Raw genomic sequence first — 19,923 nt, 5'->3', positions numbered from 1 at the left:
TTTTGCCCCCACGAACTACCATTTCGACCAAAAAAGAGCATCAAATTTACACACTTTGTCCCCTTCCGTCAGTCTAATTCATGCAAAGACTTAAATGCCCTAACTCACTTTCAAAAATGACCTAAATACCCTCATCTTAAAAAAAAAATGAAGGAAAAGGTGGTGGCGGCAGCCACCCTCTGAGGTGGCCGGGTGGCCTGCAAGCCACCCCAGGTTCTGGGGAGGCCTTGCGGCTACCCCTCCGCGAGCCACCTCTGGGGTGGCTCGCAGGCCACCCGGCCACCTCAGGGGTGGCGGCAGCCACCTGCCGGCACCCCTTTTCCTTCAGGTTTTTTTTTTAATATATTAATTTTAATATTTTTTTTATTAATTAGTGTAGAGGGCATTTTGGTCTTTAAATCAAAATTAACGGTAAAAAATGGTATATTCCATCCAAGTTAACGGGATTCTTGACGGAAGGGGGCAAAGTGAATAAAAATGGTAGTTTGATGCTCTCTTTTGGTCGAAGTGGTAGTTTGTGGGGGCAAAATGACATAGGCCGGTAGTTCATGGGGAAAAAACAATTACCCCTAAAGTATTTTACCAGCAAATCCCTCATTGTTTAGCCACAAATTTTTTAAACTACAACTTATTACTACAATTATCTTATAAACTCACGCGACAACCCAAATTTTATGAAAGTAAATGTTATACAAACAGCCATATCAATTGTAAAGGTAATGTCATGTTATAAACACATTTTAGTAGCCGAAGTGGTAAGAACCATATAAATTATCATGTGAGTTTGTAAAAAACCTTTAATAAAAACGATAGTAATTCCAACTTAAAAAAAGTCATAAGAGGAATCCACAAGATAATGCAATTAATTACAAATCAATAAATTAACCCTAATGAAATTATAACTAACTAAGTATTTTTCAAAAAATTATCATGCTCCAATTTTCAGAAAGTTTCATTGGATACAAAATCTAGATTTTGATAAAACACAATATGTGTTATCCCAAATAGAGCTATAATAAAGCTATCTAATTCCCAAGATTGGCCTTTTGGGGAAAAAAAAATTGCATTAAATTTTATCAAATTCATATTATTATTGCAATAATCATAGAAGTTCGCTGTAGCTCTGAAATGCTCAATCAGAGCAAGTAGAGCTCAAAGCCTCACTCCCTTCAACAATGGCGGAAATCACCGAATCACCTCCAGAAGCTCCAGGAGAGACGCACCAGACATCCGAAACCACTCGCAAAGGTCAAGAACTCGAATCGGACTTCGACCCCAAAACCATGCGAAAATCCAAACCGGGACTCAAGCGCCTCAGTCTCACCCTCTCAGTTCTCTTCTCCTTCCTCCTAGGTCCAGTCCCCCTTCTCTATCATGTTCATATATATGATATTTCATATGAATTTGTATTTGCTTCCAATTTATGAATGGCTTTTTGCTTTTGACCGCATATTTGTGGTTTTGATTCACTGCAGGCTTTCCATTTATGTGGAAGTCAGTGGAAATCTATCGCGCGCCGCTCCCATTCCGCGAAATCGATGCGCTCTCGGCCCAAATCGAATCGAAGCCCTTGTTGTTCCCATGCCATTTCCAAGCGATCTTCGTAGGCTTTGATTCCAAACCCTCCATAACCCCAGACGCCCTAGAATCTTCCATTCTCTACCAAATTGCCAAATTGACCTCCAAAATACCACAATGCGGCACTTGCACGAACCACACTGTCTCGGTGGTTGTCGATTCTAGTTCCGGTTGTGAGTCTCGAATCGGGGAATACTCGGCTCCGTGGCAGTGTGGCGCAATGGGGGCAGTTGATTTCGGTGATGATGAGGGTGTTGATGAGGTTTTGGTGGATGTGTTGGGTGGGAAGGTGTATAGTGTGGTGGTGGTGAATGGGGATAGTGAGGAGGTGAGGGCTGTGGTGGGGAAGTATCGACATGCTTGGGTTGTCGGGAGGGTTTCGGAGAAGGAGGCAGTGGCGAGGGCTGCGGAGATTTTCGTTAAGGTGTTTGTGAATGGTGGGAAGGAGGAAGGGTTGATTCATGGGGAGTTTATGCCTGTGGGGGCTGATGGGAGGATTGTGCTTTCATTTAATCTGCTTAATTCGGATCCGAAAGATTGGGTTTATGATTGGTAGGAAGCTTGGTTTTGACTGCTTATTTACTGAAATTTATCTGGTTTTAGATATAGTAGTGGGTTTTATGTTAAAGACATGGTAGAGTTGTTTCGTTTTAGTTGTGTTTGCTTTTATGGAAAACATTTTTAAGTGATGAAGTCGAATAACCAAATTATAACACAACATTGGGTACGAATATGAAGAATTATGGTGGTCACTCATTTCTCCTTGATTTGATTAAAAAAGCATTGGAAGCTGACTCTAGCCTTTTCCACTTGTGGATGTTTATAATGTCTTCTCTGTTAGCTTCCAGTACTAATATCTTGAAATTGTTGATTTCCTCAAAGATCTCAACGTCTCTGGTGGACATGACATAATGATAAGATAATCAGCTAGAAGTTAAGATTCTTCTTTTTGTGTTTTGAGTTGCTATGTTCCAATCTGGAGTGATCGTGTCTTTCTTTAAGCTTTGGTGAGGGTTTTGTGAACTGGGCCTATTCTTGTTTTTGTGTTTTGATTTTTTTTTTAATTTTTTTTTTATCGATAACTCGAACATGTTTATCTTGAAAGAGTATTTATTCCAGTTGGTCTTGCATTCTCTTTTACTGCAGGGATTTTCAAGCAATAGATGAGACCCTATTGGCCCCTGTAATTAAGGCTCTGGGACCTGTAGCAAACATAAGTGTGGAAAGTCAGGTAATAAATATTCCATTATTTGAAAAATGCTTATCCTTGTTTTATTAAATTTTTGGTATTAAAATTGTCTAGACTGTCCTCTTATTTGATTATAATGTTTTCCTGATGGGCAGGTTTTATACCATACACCGAAGTCTTCATTTTCTTATTGGGATGATAAGAGGAAGAGCTACATGTTTAGTACCAAGGATCTTCCTTTCTTTGTATGCTTCTTTAAATCTTTAAGTCATGATTTACTCCTCAAGTTTACGCTTTTTATGATATCTTGATTACTTATAAAAAAAAATGATTTAGTCCTCAAGTAGAAATTTTGAAGAATATTACTATCACATTTATTTTTTAAACTGTAGACATACATATTACCTTGTGTTTGATATGATTACTCTAAAGTAGTGCTTGAATTTGCCCATAGAATATAAAAGGAATCATCATAATATACTATAGTTAAAATGAAATGCTAGATGGAATATGATGGTATCATTTGGTGCGTAAATTGCAAAGTATTTATTTTTGTTATAAAATAGTGTATTTTTTAGGCAAAATGCCTTTTGGATGATGAATTACCACTTATCTTAAAATTCTAAGTTGATTAAAAGTGATGAACATAATCTCTTAATTATCGTTCTATTATTCCTCTAACATGCGGGCCTAGATTTTTCTCAATAAGTGGGACATAACATGTGGAATTTTTACCTTTAAATAAGAGGTAGAGTGGAGTAAGGATTTGAACTTAAAACCATTTACTCTGATATTATAATAAATTATTACTTATCTCAAAAGCCGGAGTTGTTGGGCAATGGCAAATTTAATTACTTAATCATTATTTATAATATTTGGAGCAATTTAATTAAAACATGAGAATTGTTGGTGACTTTATGATGATGGTGGCAATGGATGGTGATAATAGTAGGGGTAGGGGAAATAATATGGCTATGGTGAATAACAGATTGTATTCTAGACATTATGTTGTTTAATCAAGTACTTAAAAGTGAAAAAATTTCGTCATTCAATCTCAAGAGTGCATTGGCCCTAATTTATTTTTTATTTTTTAAATTTTTTATGTTTGGAGAACCCAAATTGAAGCCAAAATCTCTTTACCTTGCTTTCTCTTAAAATAATGAGGTCACTAGAAATAAATCTTCTCTCTCCATTCTTTCCATTTATGATTTCTTCATTTTTACTTTTTCCATTTACATATGCGGGAAGTACAAGAATATTTTGGTCAAGGGCTATTCCTTATTTGTATGTGTTACATGTGAGTGTCATTGTTTTTTTTTTTATTTTTTTATTTTTTATTTTATCTTCCCAAGAGTATTCTTTTTTCATCTTATCTTCCTTTAGTTTTAATTCTATTTGTAATTTATTTATTTTACTAATGTTATTGGCCTGATTTAATTAGGTGAATTCAAATGAATGGCACTTGGATACTTCTATTGCAGCAGGCGGGAGGTCAAAGATATTGCAATTTGTGGTGTATATTCTTTAACTCGATTCTCCTTTTGATTATCATTTCAATGAAAGTATTTTATCTGATTTTTAAATTTATATTTTGAGTGAAAATGCAATTTGTGTTCGTCCATTGACTGTGTGATATATTATAAGCATCTAGTGATATGTGGCTTTTTTAGTTAATGGACATCCATATGCTGAATACTGGTGTCAGTAGCTAGAAGACATGTCCATTCTTGACAGTTCGATGACAATTTTCTTTTTCTATGTTGTCAGATATATACCATCTGCAAAGGAATGCCCTCTTCTACTACAGCTTCCAAATGGAGAGATTTCTAAGACAAATGGGTTCATATCTCCAGTGAGATATCATGCCTTTACTATCTTCATACTTGCTGTTCTTGTGAAATTTTCTAAAGTTACGAACTTTGAATGACAACATCATGCAGATGTGGGGAGGTGTTATTGTTTGGAATCCCCAAGGCTGTCTAAAGGATTCAGAAAGTCAGGATCCTCAAAGGCACACAATTTCTCCTCAGGTTAGATGCTTATCTACAAAGTTGTCCAGTTACATGTATTCTGTATCTATCATTTAAAAATTGGGTTTTGAACTTCAAGTTCAAGTGACTCAAAGCTTTCAATATCTTTTTGTCCTTTACATTGCATTTGTTATATATTACTCTAAACTCTGATTCCTGCATGTTTGAAATGGAAACCATTGTAGCTATTCGATTTTAGAAGTAATAAAATTTTTTATTATGAAATAGCAAATTCTCAGGTGCAAAGGAAGTACAAAAATAGTTGTCCTAAGAATTACGATTTAAAATTTGAAAGAACAACAATCCAACAAAAGAAGTAGGAATGCTACTAAAGACAAGAACCCACTCATACAAGGATTCAAGAAAAATGTGAGTTCAATAATAGACTTCTCAATGTTGTTAAATGTGCTCCTATTCCTCCTTTCGATCTGTCCATGTGAGACAAAAAGGGGCAGCGCTCCATTTTAAACTACTTTGTCAGCCAAAAATACTTTTCCCACTGCCTTACGCTGTTTTTTTTAATAAAATTTGCACTTATCAAAAAAAAAAAAAAAAACTTTTCCCACTGAGATAGAACTCAATAACCCTTTTAAGTATCACTCATTTAATCCCAGGGGCAGCAAAGACATGGGTCCATGCATTCAACCAAATAAAAACATCCACAATTATCCTCCTGAAACTATATATGCTGGCCGCAACGCTGGGGGGACGACACGGGCGGGGCATGGGGGAGCAAGCGGTGCAGCCGGGCACGACTCCTGTGTCGCGGTTTTTGATGACTGGTGCAAAGGCGAGATGGGTGTTAGCGGCTCTACAAAGTCGTTGTTCTGGTGAGGTGGTGGTCGATGTTTTCCTAGCACCTGAGCGAGCTGCTGAAAAAGATCTTGGCTAGGCCATGGGCTGACGAGAAAGAAGGCCGACAGATTGAGGCTCGGACATTGCTCTGTGAGGGGCTAGCGTTTGGGAACCACGGAGTTGTTGAGTATGATGTTGGCCGTTGACGTGTTCATTCTGGTGGTGCTGTGGCTCTATGCAAGTCATCGGCTGGGTGCGATGATGTGTGGATTTGCAGTTCGGGCAGGGTTGGTTCTGATGGGGAAGAGTATTGTTGCAATGGGTTCTCTGAATTTTTTATTTTTGAATGGCGGTGGTTGGGTGATATGATGGTTTCGGTGTGGGTGGAGTATTGTGATGGGTGTTGTGGTGTTTGGGTGGTGGTTCAGTGAAAGAATGGTTTTCCGGTATGGGATTTTGGGGCTGATGGAGATGCTAGATTTCGGGGGTGTGGGTTTGTGCTGTTCTATGGAGGACTAAAACGACGATGGTACAAGGGTGCAACTGGCTTGTGGTGTATCGAATCATGCAACTGTTGATAGAAAATGGTTGCAGAGGCTCTGATACCAATTTGATGTGGGAGAAAATGATCGCAAAAATCACACAGCAAAATTAAGGCAAAAAAAGCTAAGAGAGGAGAGAGTAAGAAGAGATAGAAGCTAGAAAGAGAAAAGAAGCCAGGGAAAGATAGAGAAGAGAGAGAGATAAAAGAGGGGAGAAGAGAAAGAGAAAAGAGAGAAAATTACTTTTTCGTTAATTTTATTCCATCAAAATCTGTCTCCATTGGAGTACAATGCATGCTTAATTAGACTCTGACTAAACCCTAGGGCAACATCTATTTATTAATTTGCCTAACATAATTTTATCGACTTACCTAACATGTGAATGCCCATTATTGAATGGGAAATGCTGGTGTTCCCACCAGCATCCCACCCCCATCCCACCACACTCTAAGTGAAAAAACTGAAAATGAAATTATTAAATAAAAAAATAAAATCACTTAGGGTGTGGTGGGATGGGGGTGGGGTGCTGGTGGGAACACCGGCATTTCCCTTATTGAATTACCTAAATTAATTTAGGGCAACACTATACCATGGACTCTTGAAAATTAAATACTAATAACTTACTCCGCATCAGATGGTACATGCAATTAATGTGAAAATTATGTCGATATGTCAATGTCTAGAATGATTATGTGCTACTCTAATTTCATGGATTATTGTAGTACTAATTGGGTTTGAGATTTTGATCAATATAAAGTTTAAGTTTTCATGACATCAGGTGGCACTAGTAAATGCCGTTGCGAAATTTCTTGTGATGCACATGAACTAAGTACAAACATGCATTTTCTAAGCCATCACATTATTATTTCCGGACTTGAAATTGTTAGGAGTCTATGTTCTGTTACTGCAGATGGCTGCTAGTTAATTTTCTTAATACTGATTAATCCATATTCTGAAGCAGGATCTTCAGAAGATTTTTGAAGTTATCATGGGGCAGTTCCGCCAACTTTTTGGTCTTAAATCTGACAATCTTTACTATGGTGCATCAGGCACATCCAGCCTTTTAGCTAGTGAGAGAGGCTTCACTGAATGGTAAGAAGAATGGTCCTTTTGCTTCCAATCAAAATGACGAGGTTGACAAACTTTTGCTGCATAGAAACAATGCCCTTCTTTTTGCCAGAAATGCATTGTCATTTTTGTTTTGTTCTTTCCTATGACATTTCTCAATTTAGTGGTGCATATTTAGGTCCTCCAGGAGCAAATTCTAGTGAACTTTTAAGGGTTGTAATAGTAAATTGAACTTCTTTACCTAATATTAAGACATATTTTCTTCATAAAATTGACTTGGCTTGTATTGCGCCCATTATAAGTGTATTCTTAATGACCATTTGTCTCTAGGGAATTGGATGTCTTGTCGCGGCAACATACCTGTTTTAATCTTCATTCATGTACTACAACGCTTGGATCTCTTTCCAGATTGGTATGTTCATAGTTTTCTCGCATTTCATTTTCTTCTTTTCAGTTTAGGCATTAATAAATCGACCGCCTTGTTTCAGGAAGATACTTTCTTACAAGTTTGCAAATATTGTCCATGCAGGTTCAATCATTGCCAAGGATGATTATCATGGATGAGATTGGTAAACAGGTGAGTTGTCAAGTAGAATGCTTATTGATTGGTCTTCTCTTTTTATTATTTTAGGAAAATTACTGATTTGATCCTTGAATTTTGCAGTTATACCAAACTGATCCCTAGGGTATCAAAAGTATCATTAAGATCTTTGGTAAGCTATCTGCCTAAAACGGTCTTTGCCATCCAGCCGTTTGACGGAAACCGTTAAATGCATACCTGGATCTATGTTATAACCAATCACCGATTATTAATACATGGGATAGCAGATGATTCAGACTTACTGTTTTTATAAAATTATAGTTTTACCCCTTGGTGAAAAAAAAAGGGGGTCATCCTTCATAGCCACCCCTCACAAAATGAGAGGCCGGCCGACTGGCCCTCTTCTTCTTTTTGTTTTTATTTGAGGGGTAAAACTGTACTTTTATAAGAACAACAAGCCTAGTCATGAGTTATGCCACGTGTCAATCGGTGATTGGTTGTGAAGTGGATTCACATGTGCATCTAATTGTTTTTGTCAAACGGCTGGATGGCAGGGACCATTTTGAACAAATAACTTACCTAGGGATCTTCATGATGTTTTTAGTACCTGGGGATAAGTTTGGTACAACTACAAACGCAGGGATTGAATAAGTAATTTTCCCTTTTTTTTGGGTGCAATTATTCAATGAATTCAGTCAATGTTTGGTCCTTGATCCAGGAGTATAAATGGTTATTTTGGTTCATTATCTATGTAATTGGAAGAAAGAAAGAAATTTTACTGTTATGAATTGGAAAAAGTAGGTGAAGTTGCCATTCATTATCTGCTTTTGTGTGAGATGAAAGAGTACTGACAGCAAAAGTCTGTAACCCAGGCATTACAATTGGGTTTGGTTATCATTAACTGTCTTTTGTGTGTGTTTTGGGGGGGGGGGGGGGGGGGGCACTAACTTGAAAACAACAGGGAGTACGGATTCTGCCTGTAGTTCACTGTGTTCTGGTTTTCAGTCAGGAGCTCATACAGAAAACTCCTGATGAAGCCTAAAATGTATTATTCTAATATATACTCTTGCAAAAAATTTATTTCTGAAAATGAACTTCAAGAAGCATTTGAGCATCATATTCTTTTCTTTTCTTCGAAGGGAAGTGATTGTAGCCTTCATGTCTTATGTTTTACGTTGTATTAAAATATTGATTAAATGATTAAATTTACCTCTTTCTATCAGCTTAAACTTTTGGGATAAGTAATAATTTAACTAAATATGAAAATATGTATATCATCCTAATAATACCAAAGGGTTTTGATTGGATATAAAACAAATATATTCAAATAAAAAGGACCCCCATATAGCTACAAACCATAGTCTAAATTTTGGAAATCAATAATCTCTAAAAAAAGAAAGAGAAAAATATTTCCAAAACAAAAATTGAGTCAAACAGGGATCTCAAAAACATAAGATTAATCTTATCCTATATCTGCTTGACACCATGAAAGGTCTGGCTATATTGTGTACCATGACTGTTGTTTCTAGTGTAACTTATGGTTTTTCACCGGAAGCAGGTAATGTATTCTGTTGAGGCTGCAAACTTGGCTCAAAGTAATGCCTCTCTTGGACTTTATGATGCTTCCGCTGGTATGTTTCCAGGACTACTTACTTTTGCTTCAGTTTAGGATTTTTTGTCTATGTTTCTCATTTCAAGGAAACCCCTAATATGGAGTTTACTCTCATTTCTTGTCAGTGTCCTCTAGGGAAGCAAGATCTCTGGCAGAGGATGCCTTTTTTCACCCATCAATTATGTCCGTCAGCTACTACTCATTTGAGCATTGTTTTGCTGTCTATTCGGTTAGTTGTTTAAACATTTGAGTATTCTAGGTCCCGTTTAAACTCTCAAACTTACTTAGAATATCTTCACAATCAAATCATTAGATAAAGTGCAAATGTAGAATCCAATGTGCTACGTTTGAAAGCCTATTTTTTGAGATCTCTTTTGGATTGGGCTGTTATTTATGTTGCTAACTTCTCTACTTCGAATATCTAAGATTAACTTTCTAGATTTTAGACACCTTTTGGGTGGTAACTTTTCCTGTATATCTTTTGTGCACAAGGGCGTTGCCTTTTGTCTTTAATAAATTATTATTCCAAAAAAAAAAAAATGTGCAAATCTACTCTGCATTGAATATAGACGAGACCTGTATGCTCTGATAAGAATTGGTTTTTATATTATTCAGACAATAGCTAGTTAAAGGGAAAAAAAAATCTAGACCATGAGCATGCAGAAATATAAATATTAAGTAGATTCAAATGGGGGTTACAAATACCATTTATCTATTTGTCTAGTCTGCCTATTTTTTATTTTTATTTTTAAAGTGCTGAAAAAAGAAATATAATTGATTTTTTCTTTTAAAATTTATGGTTCATTATGGTTAACCCGTTTACATACCCAAAAGATTGTGTTGCATATAGTTGGGTTTGTAAATCAAATCTTTTTACCTTAAAGGGCATTCAGATGTCAAATCCGCAGTTGCTGAACTTTTTATATTTGCAGTTAACTTGTATAAATCAGTTAGAGAACAGATAAGGGACAAGTGTAGCTTCTTTTCAACTTGATAGAATACAATGACTAATCTCATATATTTTTTTTTTATGTTTTCTGCCACTTTTTGCACAGCCTTTCTTTCTGCCAGTTTCAATGCATGTCCTCCTGGCAGCATTAAGAGAATGGAGAAGATACAAGCAAGAAAACAGAAAGTATTTAGTATGGAAGACCAAAGTCAAAAAAGATTCTTAAATCGAGTTGACATGGAGCAAGGCTCCGATATTGAAGCTATTAAAGCTTTTAGGACAAAAATCATCGTTGGAGGAAATTGGCCACTTCTAAGCTTCCTGGAAGAATACAGCATTATCTCTTTCTTGTTGTATTTGATTTTTGGTTTGAGTTTGTTGCCCCTTTCTTTGGTTGAAATTCTCAAGCCACGAGCAAAACTCGAGATACACCAATACCATTTCAGTTGTAAATAACTTTAAACAGTGATGTTCAAGATTTTTTTTTTTTTTTTTTTTTTTTTTTTTTAGAGAGGCATTGTTTTAATAGTTTTTTATTCTGAGAAATGATATTTTGCATTCTCTCAACATTTCCCCACTATATTCAACTGATGTGGCATGCCAAATTTATTCTTAGATCAATTTTATTTAAAAGGGGAAAAAAAAAGAAAATTAAAGGTGGATTGAGCTTGTCATATTAACTGAGTATGTTGAGAGGATGCAAAATAACATTTCTCTTTTACGTGGCATCTTTCGCTATTAGTATTTACCAACCAATCATATTGGTGAAGGAGACAATGAAATAAAAGGTTTTTGCTTGAGTAGACGCGATTGGTCGAGTGTTAAATTTTAAGTTCTTGTAGGTACTTTAGGCTACACCTATTCACTTCTTGCCAGAACAGACGAAATAGTAGGAGCGTAAAGGAAGATCAAGTGAATTTTTAAGAAAATACTGGTATCTTATATTGTTCTAAATATTTTTTATTTGTAAAAATTAAGATATTTTTAATTTTAGGGGAATGTGTTTTAATGGAGATTTTCGTGGATTAAAATTTCATTTTTATATGTTTGCAGTAATACATTTAAAGGGTTCTAATTAATTGTGTAAATTTTGAGTAGTAAGTGTAAACCGTCCTTTGGTCGTTGAAGTCGTATTTATAATTTGTTTCGATCCAAAATATTTTCGAAAAAATGTATTCAATGGAAAATTCTTTCAAAAAACAATTCATTTTTTATTTAGTTGAAACTTTAGACAAATTTCTAACGTTTAGTTTCGTCAAAACTCTCTATGCTAAAATCAATAAAACCAACAAAAAGTCGGTAAACATTAATTAATAATTAGCCATGGTGGCTGCCATGTCATGAAAGAATAGTGGGGGAGGGTGGTAGAAAAAGAATCTGGATCTCATACAATTGGTTGTTCAGATTGCAGCTAATTCGAACAATCAATTAAGAGAAGACTCTAATGGGTTCACCTGTCCAAATAAGTAGACTTCATTAAAAATCTTTCATATCGGACTTGGACATGCTGCAATTTAACTAAAAAATTGCAATCAATCCCAATTTGCCCCAAAAGGCATAGACTTTGAAATGCCGAACAATTCAACATAATTTTTCTGACACTTCGGATATAATTTTACATTGACCTTGAAAACCTTTTTCTTTAACTACTAATTTTTAGTTGGGCAATATATATATATATATTATATCGTATTACATGCAGCTTTTAAAAAAAGGCAATCTCTCTTCTCAACTTTTCTTTTTCTTTTTGATTGGGGTTAGAATATTTTGTGGATATTTCATATTCAGGAATTTCCATAACAGCGTCTTTGGTATTGTTCTGAAACATTTTCCTATAATCAACAAACACCACAATATCATTAAATTAAGGGTTTCCACCACATGAAACTGAAAATGCAATTTTCACAGCAATTAATTAAACAAATGAATTTGTGAGAATAGATGGTGATAGAGAATAGAGATGCAGCAAAGTTAGCCTCTCATGGGATGTGGAATTAGTAGCGTGGATTGAAAATCGCCCTAATTGGCTATCCCCAATCCTAATCAGTTTAATTGATTCTCACAATGTGCAAGAAAAATCCAAAAACTTCATAAAAGAAACCAACAAATTAATTACGTTAAAACTCCTACCTCCCTTGCAAGCTAATAATTTCACATCAGCTTAATATCAAAATGAGCTTGGTGAAGCCACTATAAGCAATACAATCAGTTAAACGGGGAAAAAACAAAGGGGAAAGAGAAAAATAAGAGAAGATGTCAAGCCCTTGGCAGCCAAAACACAGGCCTGCTAACATGCAAGTGCCATAGGAATATCATAATACAGGGCATATATCCGGCAAATAAGCTGCTCTCCTCCCACATTTCAGGCTCTTGATTCCAACGCTAAAAGTATCTTCTTTCTTGGACCCTGAAAACACCAAGGAAAAAAACCCAAAAAGCTTAAGACTGAAGCTCAGGAAAACATTCACACCAGTTCGACAAAAACACGAAAGAGTTGTTCACTAACTCGCATTTCACATGATACCACATATCAATGGAGTTTGACAAGAAGTGTCTCAGTAGAAGTGAAGACCACATCAGAAAAGCCATACTTCACCCAGACTTTAGTTATCTATGTGCCCTCAACTTCTCTAGGATCACAGCGAAGAGAGACTGAAAACAATAATAACCTATATATAATTGATTGAGACTAAAAATGGTATGTCATTTATATATATATATTTGGGTTTTAAACTTTACAGAATGCTACCATAGAAAGAGAAGAAAAGAGAATTAGATATGAATGTGTTCTAGTAATTCAAAGGAATTGCCCATTCGTGAAAAGATATATGGATTCAAATGTGACAGTACGATTATAGGCAACAAAAGATTTTAGAATGTGCTGAGCAGGAAAACAAAGTTGTGTTTGTTAAGAATGGCAAAGCAAGGACAGAGGGGAGATCATAAGGCTGAGTGATGCAGGAAAGAATTTGAAAGAAGAATAACATAGGGAAAAAAGAAAAGGGATTGAGTCAAACAATCCAAAGAGAAGGAGAATTTGGTGGAGTCTCACCATCGGAAAAAAGAAAGAAGGGGGAATTTGGTGGAGTCTCACCACCAGAAAGAAGAGAGAAGAGGAAGACTAATGGGCCTCTGGTTTATAGAAAATTTGGAATTGATATTACCCCTAACATAATTAAACTTAAACCTAATTAGAACTGAACTAGCAGCAATTTGACCTAAAATAGATAACAGCTAACTAGTGGTGGACCCTAATCAACTCAAATAAAGTCTCAAGATTAAAAAACCTGGCTTCAGATCTAGTTTCTGTTGGCAAGAACAGCTTGAATTCCACAAGGAACAGGGATCAAAACTGAAACACTAAAGGCAAAATAAAAGATAACGAAGAAAATAACCAATCTGAAAATTTATTCTCCAGTAAACTATAGTAAAATGCTGGGACAACACACATATAGATGACGTTTTAGCAGACCTGGAAAATATTTGAACCGCCTTAAAACCCAAAAGACCTCAACCAAATGGGTTAGGATCACCAGACTTAAGGGAGTAATTCGATAAGTCCCTCTTGTGTCCCTCCATCATGAGGTGGCTTTTAAAATTATCATTAAAAAAAAAACTTGGGGTTTGGCCCTTGGGGTTGGTTTGCCAGACCAGCTTCAGGGGGTGGTCGAAACGACCCCCATTTTTCTCTTTAGGAGTGACCGAACCACCCCAAGACTGGCCATGAGCCACCCCCATTTTGCCCAAAGGGGTGGCTCAAGCCACAACTCTATTTTTTTTTTTTTTTTCAAAAAGTATTTTTTTTAATGTTTTTAGTTTTTTAATTGTATAACTTTATTTTTAATGGGGCATAGGACGTGTCAGTTTTTTAAGGGTGTTGACGTGAACTTCCGTCAATTTTTGGACGGAAGTATCATATTCATTTTTAGCCATAAATGAGATACCATCAGTGATACAAATTGAAGCAAATGAGGCAAAAAATAGTCTTTAAGTCACAGGGGGCAAAAAGTTAGTTAACCCTTTTCAAAATTGCTTTCAACAAAACTGTACTCCCATTTTGCAGGTTGAAATTAGGTCTTCTCCAGAATAATTTTCAAAAGTTGGATTTCTTGGTCTTGAACAAATATGATTGTTGCAGGGGAAAGCCAAAACTTATTTTCACTACTCCTCCTTCATATATACGAGAGCAGTTCCACATCTCCAATGCCAGTGGAAAGAATTCTAAAATATTTCTCTTGTACACTTGTTGTGTACTAGTGTTCCGCCACTATATCACGCTTTCGTTTTTTATGAGTTCTTTACTTATCAAAACCAAATTGAGAGAGAGAGAGGAGAAGAAGAACTCTTAAGATATTGCTAAGGACCAAAACAAAAGGAAAAGAAAAATGAAACTGTGTTGTATCTTAGTCTTATTTAGGCTTACCATTGGTATTCCTAAAGCCTTGAGGTCGTCATCAGTCATGTGTATTAGGGCAGTCATATCAACCTGCAGAAATAGACGGGGGTCTAAAAGTTAAAGGCTCCTCAAAAAGTAAGGATTAAAACAGCAAAGAAAGTATACAATTTTGCAATACACAGGAAGAAGGAAAGCATTTCCATACTTCCTCTGCTTGAAAAGTAATAGTATACTTGTCGAGGCCCAAAGAGTCCAGAAATTCATCCACTGATGTCCCAGCCTGCGCCAAAAGAAAGCAGGACTTAGAAAGTGTATTTACTGAAAGACTAGATCACTTCAATTGTGCAGGGTAAAAGAAAAAAGAAAAACAGATCTTTCTAGTTGAAACTCCAGGAGCTAAGATAGTCAGATTAACCCTCCACCTACCCAGCTTGATCCAAAGATTCTTATTTTAATGCGAAGAGGGGCGTTTCAGCCATTTGATGAAGCAATAAAGAATGTGCATAGTATAATGATAACAAATGCTTTGTTTTTCACTTGCTTTGAAATTATGTGAGCCATTGGAAAAGCCCATTTTGATGATGGGAGGACTCCCCTCACTTAACCATGATAAAAGTTGGATTTGATCCCCCAGTCTCTGATATAACCACAAGAAATGCAATATAGGGGCGCAACACTAGTAATTGAAGATTTAGAATTTTTAATTGCTACTAGTATCATCACTATGCAGTAAATGCCTCTGATTTTTACTTGAGTACCAAAGAATTGAGTTCTAAATCATCTAATGTCAACAGATAATATTGAAAAAGTTTCATTTTCCAGGTAATAAGACAACCTGCCCCCTGTTTTAGTCCACCACTGGCACCTAACAGCAGCAAAATCATATTTGTTACCCCAAGAGGCAGGGATTCGACCAAATTGTTCTTTAACAGTGATATAACACTTTCTTTGCTCAGCCTGTTAGCAGTAATGTGTACAATGCAAGCTAGGTTCAAGAAGTGGACCCAACCCCATCATTTTTCTGTTTTGCAGTAATAGTCATATTTCTTTATTCTAACTAATGAATCTTGTCCTATCAATGACAGGTCTAAAGTACGACTATGATAACAAATACACTGAAACTAACACAACATCTCCAATTGCCCCCATGTTATTCTTGTCAATATAAAGTGCTGCTATTTTAATTTAAGTTTTTTTGTCCATATTTAAAGCTACCTTCATACCCACCCTATACTTTAGTCCGAACCCTTTATTCCACTCAATATTTCTTGAGAAACCTTAGAGCATACTATTGCAGTTGGCAACCGACCCCAATGTCATTCATTCTGCATTGACTGCATATTTGAAAGCAAGTCCTAGTGAAAATGCACAACTACATGATGTAAAATCAAATAAGTAGCCAATTAAAAAACTATTATGTCCCTTCCCCTCCCCCTCCCCCTCCCTCAACCCCAAACCCACACATAAAATCAGAAAAAAAAAAAAAAAAAAAAAAAAAACTCATATATATCCTGGTCTGATGTCCTACATTAAATACTTTAAAACATGTATCATGCAATAATGCGTGTAAAAATCCCAACCATATGAAGATAAGAAACATTCCCTAATATTCCATCCCAATAGAGTTCAAATTGCAACTATCACCAAAAGATGCACAAAAAATAACTTAATACAATAATCTTCCCAGAAGTTCTATAGTGAGTGGATAAATTGAAATAAAAAGAAAAAGGGCATGCCTTTTGTGAAGCTTTTTTCCTAGGAGCAGAATTCGTGGCCTTTTTGACATCAGTTGCAGCCTCAACAACTATACTTTTCCTGGCCGGTCTAAGAGCTTCCAGTTTTGGCTTTGAGGGTTCAATGTTCATTGGCTGTGTATTAATCAGGCCAGACAACTTTTCACGTAGATCCCTAACCCCTGAAAGAGAACCACTTTGAGATGCTTGGTGGAGAGTCTTCTTTTGGAGCTTCAAACGGAGATCTCGAGCCCCAACATTGTGGCCTTCAAAAGCCATTAGAACCCAGTCAAAACCACATAGAGAAGATTTAGTGATATCCCACAATAGAGAAAGCTTTAGTTGCATGTTATAGCATCAGAGAGAATCCATACTTGACATTTGGGGTCCATCATCGTTATAAAGATCATGTTCCCACTTGTCATCTTGCCTCTGCCTGCAAAAGATATGCCATTGACTCAATTATTAAATTTTTTTTGCCTCAATAAATTAAGAGAACTCGACCATTTAGAACAAAAATCCAGAAGATACTGTTGGAAGGGGAATTAAGAAGGGGTTATATTATCTAATATAATTAATTTCCACTTGAACAAGAAAGTAAGGTTGACACTACCATCCAACAGAGGAAACTTATAGACTACCAACTACAAACCTGAAATAGTCAACCACAAAGGCAACCGGCAGTGTATAAGATAAATCCAGGAGAGTACACGCACAGAGTTCCTCTTGACCTTTCTAGAATGACTATTCCATTAGGAAAAAGAATAGCTATTACTGGTAACGGAAGAAGTTAAAATGTAATAGTTCTTCCTATTTATTAGTTTGTTTGTAACACTGGAATAGAACCCTAAATGTGTATTCTAATGTTTGGTACAATGCAATACGCAGGTGAATGGAATCAAATTTCCTAAAACACCCTTATAGTACAATTCTAATTTACATTTTTATGGAGTTCACTATGATAAAAATAAAAGTTCTAAATTCATTGGTCCAAAGAGCAGCATCTGTTCTAAATCTTTAATCCAAATTTGTGCAACAATTTGCATAAGCTCCTTTCAGTTCCATTTCCACAAACATACAGTTCCTAAACAAAATACACTTTCATTAACCCTCTATTTGACTGCTAAACTTACCTTTTCACTTGTTCTTGTTTGCATCAATAGACAAGTATACAAGCAAAAACAAGAAAACAAAATATGATATGCCAAAATCGTCATATATGGCACATCTAAATGAAATTCCAAAGTTAAGAATTTTTATTTCATTTCTTTTCTTTTCTTACAGATTCTCAGCACCTAAATAGTGTATGAGCTACACGCATAAACAAAGACGGAAACCCATCCATCAAAAAAAAAAAAAAAGACAAAAACCCATAAAGACATATGCATCATAAAGACATGCCATAAATCTGGTGGGCACCAAAGAGGGGTTAGACGATAGAGAGTGGGTTTCTCACTGCGCAAAATCGAAACGTAGAGTTCTCTCTAGGGTTTTCCTTTTGAGTCCTTCTCTTCAGCCACCTGGCCTATATTTTCTGTGAGGCATGTCTTGTATCCTTTGGATCTGTCACTTCCTCATTAGCCTTTGGAACCTCATGGTGGATGGTCTCCGTTCATCCCTGGCGGTTTCAAATTAATGGGATTTCAGCTCCATCGGCACGTTCTCAGTGTCTCACTTTTAGGTGGGGAACATTTTAATTTTTCTTTCATTTCATCTTACTTATCAAAAAAAAGACAGCGGGTTTCTCTATCCTATTTTTCTTTGTCGTTCTCTGAGAGGGCTTTTGTATAAAATTAAATCGATGTGCTATTCCCACATGAAAGGAATAGCCATTCCTCTTCTCTTTTAGAGGAATAGCTATTCCTAGGAATAATAAACTAACCAAACAAGGGTTTATTCTGCATGCCAAATGTACCCTAAAGCTAGGTTTGCAAAACCAAATGGATAGTTTCTAACTAAGCTTGAAACTGTGATGGAAGGATTCCTACTTCCCATCTAGATTACTCAGACAGCGTCACACTTTGTGGAGGTGCATCAAGGCAGTGTTAGGCCTTTGACCAGGCTCTCTCCCTCCCTCCCTCTCTCCCTGTGTGTGTGAGTAACCATATTCAAACGAAAATAAATGTTCTCAAACACTCATGGATCAAAGGATTTGAGTTCTACGAGGGAGGGCGAGTTAACAAATTGGTGAACAAGAAACTTTATGACATTACTTCATTATGGGATGCACAACAGTTCCCAGATTTCCAACTAACTGATCTTTGCAGTTGCAGATACAGGGATTTTGAGCCATTCCAGAAACAATAAACAGATTCAAGACTAGGAAACTCAAAAGTTAACTTCTCTACGGACATTTGCAACGGCATCATTAACAACATTATGAGAGACGATCACAGGAATCCCTATGAATTTGGTCTTTGAAAAAATAAAAGATAGCCACATGGTCAAATGCAGTTCTTTCTCGATTTTCACCAGAATTAGAACACCCACATCAAAAGTAACTAACTCCTTTGATCAGCTACGACTCAAATTACCCTGAATGCAGGGAACCGCAGATACTCTTACAACTTTCCAAATAAAATAACCATTGAGATTCGAATTCAAGTATAAGCCCAGCCTTCAATCCAAAAACAGGAAAAATCGTATCCATAAACCATCGAAGAACTAAAAGCCCAAAAAAATCTTTAAGTTCACATGCCTAGGCTACCAATCTGCATCAGCGTGAAGCTAAACACCTTTAGACCATCAACACTATATAGTGAAGTGAATTGTTACACAGAGAAAGAGGGAACAACTTTTCTTGGAAACAAACAGAAGGAAGTGAAAAAACGAACCTCTTGCCGGTGAGCTGTCGCCGCCGAGTATCACCAATGGAGGCCCCATTGAGTCGGTCCTTTATTGACCTTTTGGATTCAGCCTCCACTCGATCAGCATACATCTTCTTATGCCTTACTAATTAAATAGATACAAAAAACCCTAACCCTAACCCTAATCGTAATCAGGGGGAAGCAGCAGAAGAAAAAGATTTTAAATCCTGGAGATAATTAAACTCCTCTTTTGGGATTCTAAATCAGCAGTAATAGTTTGAATTCCGGGGATAGAGAGGAATATGAAAGAATTGAAGTGCAGGGAAATTTGTAATTGAAAGGGAATTCTGAAGGGCAGAGAGAGAGATAGAGAGAGGAATCTGGAGCAACAGTAAAACGCAGCGTTTTTGCTTTGGTTGTTCCTTTTATTTTTACTTTTTTTTTTTCACCTCTCTCATGTGAATTTAGTTCGAACTAATCGATTTCTGGGATTTAGTAATAGGTTCAAAAATCAATTATTGGTTGTTTCTTATATATATATATAAGAAAAATTGCACCGTTAATTTATGTAGTATGTCATAATTATTTTTTTACTTTCTATGGTTTAAAAAGTTCATTGGAGGTCTTCGTGGTATGCAATAAGTCCTCGTGATATGCAATAATTACAAATCGATCTCTGGCGT

At 36.2% G+C, this 19,923-nt stretch overlaps 2 protein-coding genes across 2 annotated transcripts; one reads left to right on the top strand and one right to left on the bottom strand.

Moving 5' to 3' along the window:
• Positions 1–1,081: 1,081 nt before the first annotated feature.
• LOC133857861 (uncharacterized) lies at positions 1,082–10,801 on the top strand. Its single transcript, XM_062293219.1, has 13 exons — positions 1,082–1,353; positions 1,476–2,130; positions 2,725–2,809; positions 2,923–3,012; positions 4,209–4,282; positions 4,535–4,619; positions 4,708–4,797; positions 7,096–7,226; positions 7,533–7,614; positions 7,732–7,779; positions 9,302–9,374; positions 9,481–9,584; positions 10,411–10,801. The coding sequence occupies exons 1-13, from the start codon at positions 1,176–1,178 to the stop codon at positions 10,528–10,530; spliced, it is 1,815 nt and encodes a 604-aa protein (XP_062149203.1). The 5' UTR covers positions 1,082–1,175; the 3' UTR covers positions 10,531–10,801.
• Positions 10,802–12,391: 1,590 nt separating this feature from the next.
• LOC133858126 (uncharacterized) lies at positions 12,392–19,611 on the bottom strand. Its single transcript, XM_062293570.1, has 6 exons — positions 19,268–19,611; positions 16,808–16,869; positions 16,437–16,699; positions 14,906–14,980; positions 14,728–14,790; positions 12,392–12,711 (listed from the first exon to the last, which is right to left on the bottom strand). The coding sequence occupies exons 1-6, from the start codon at positions 19,369–19,371 to the stop codon at positions 12,667–12,669; spliced, it is 612 nt and encodes a 203-aa protein (XP_062149554.1). The 5' UTR covers positions 19,372–19,611; the 3' UTR covers positions 12,392–12,666.
• Positions 19,612–19,923: the final 312 nt, after the last annotated feature.

The sequence above is a fragment of the Alnus glutinosa genome, chromosome 14 (genome assembly GCF_958979055.1).
Source record: "Alnus glutinosa chromosome 14, dhAlnGlut1.1, whole genome shotgun sequence".
In the NCBI taxonomy this organism is placed as follows: Eukaryota; Viridiplantae; Streptophyta; class Magnoliopsida; order Fagales; family Betulaceae; genus Alnus; species Alnus glutinosa.
This window is presented reverse-complemented; position numbering and strand designations above follow the sequence as displayed.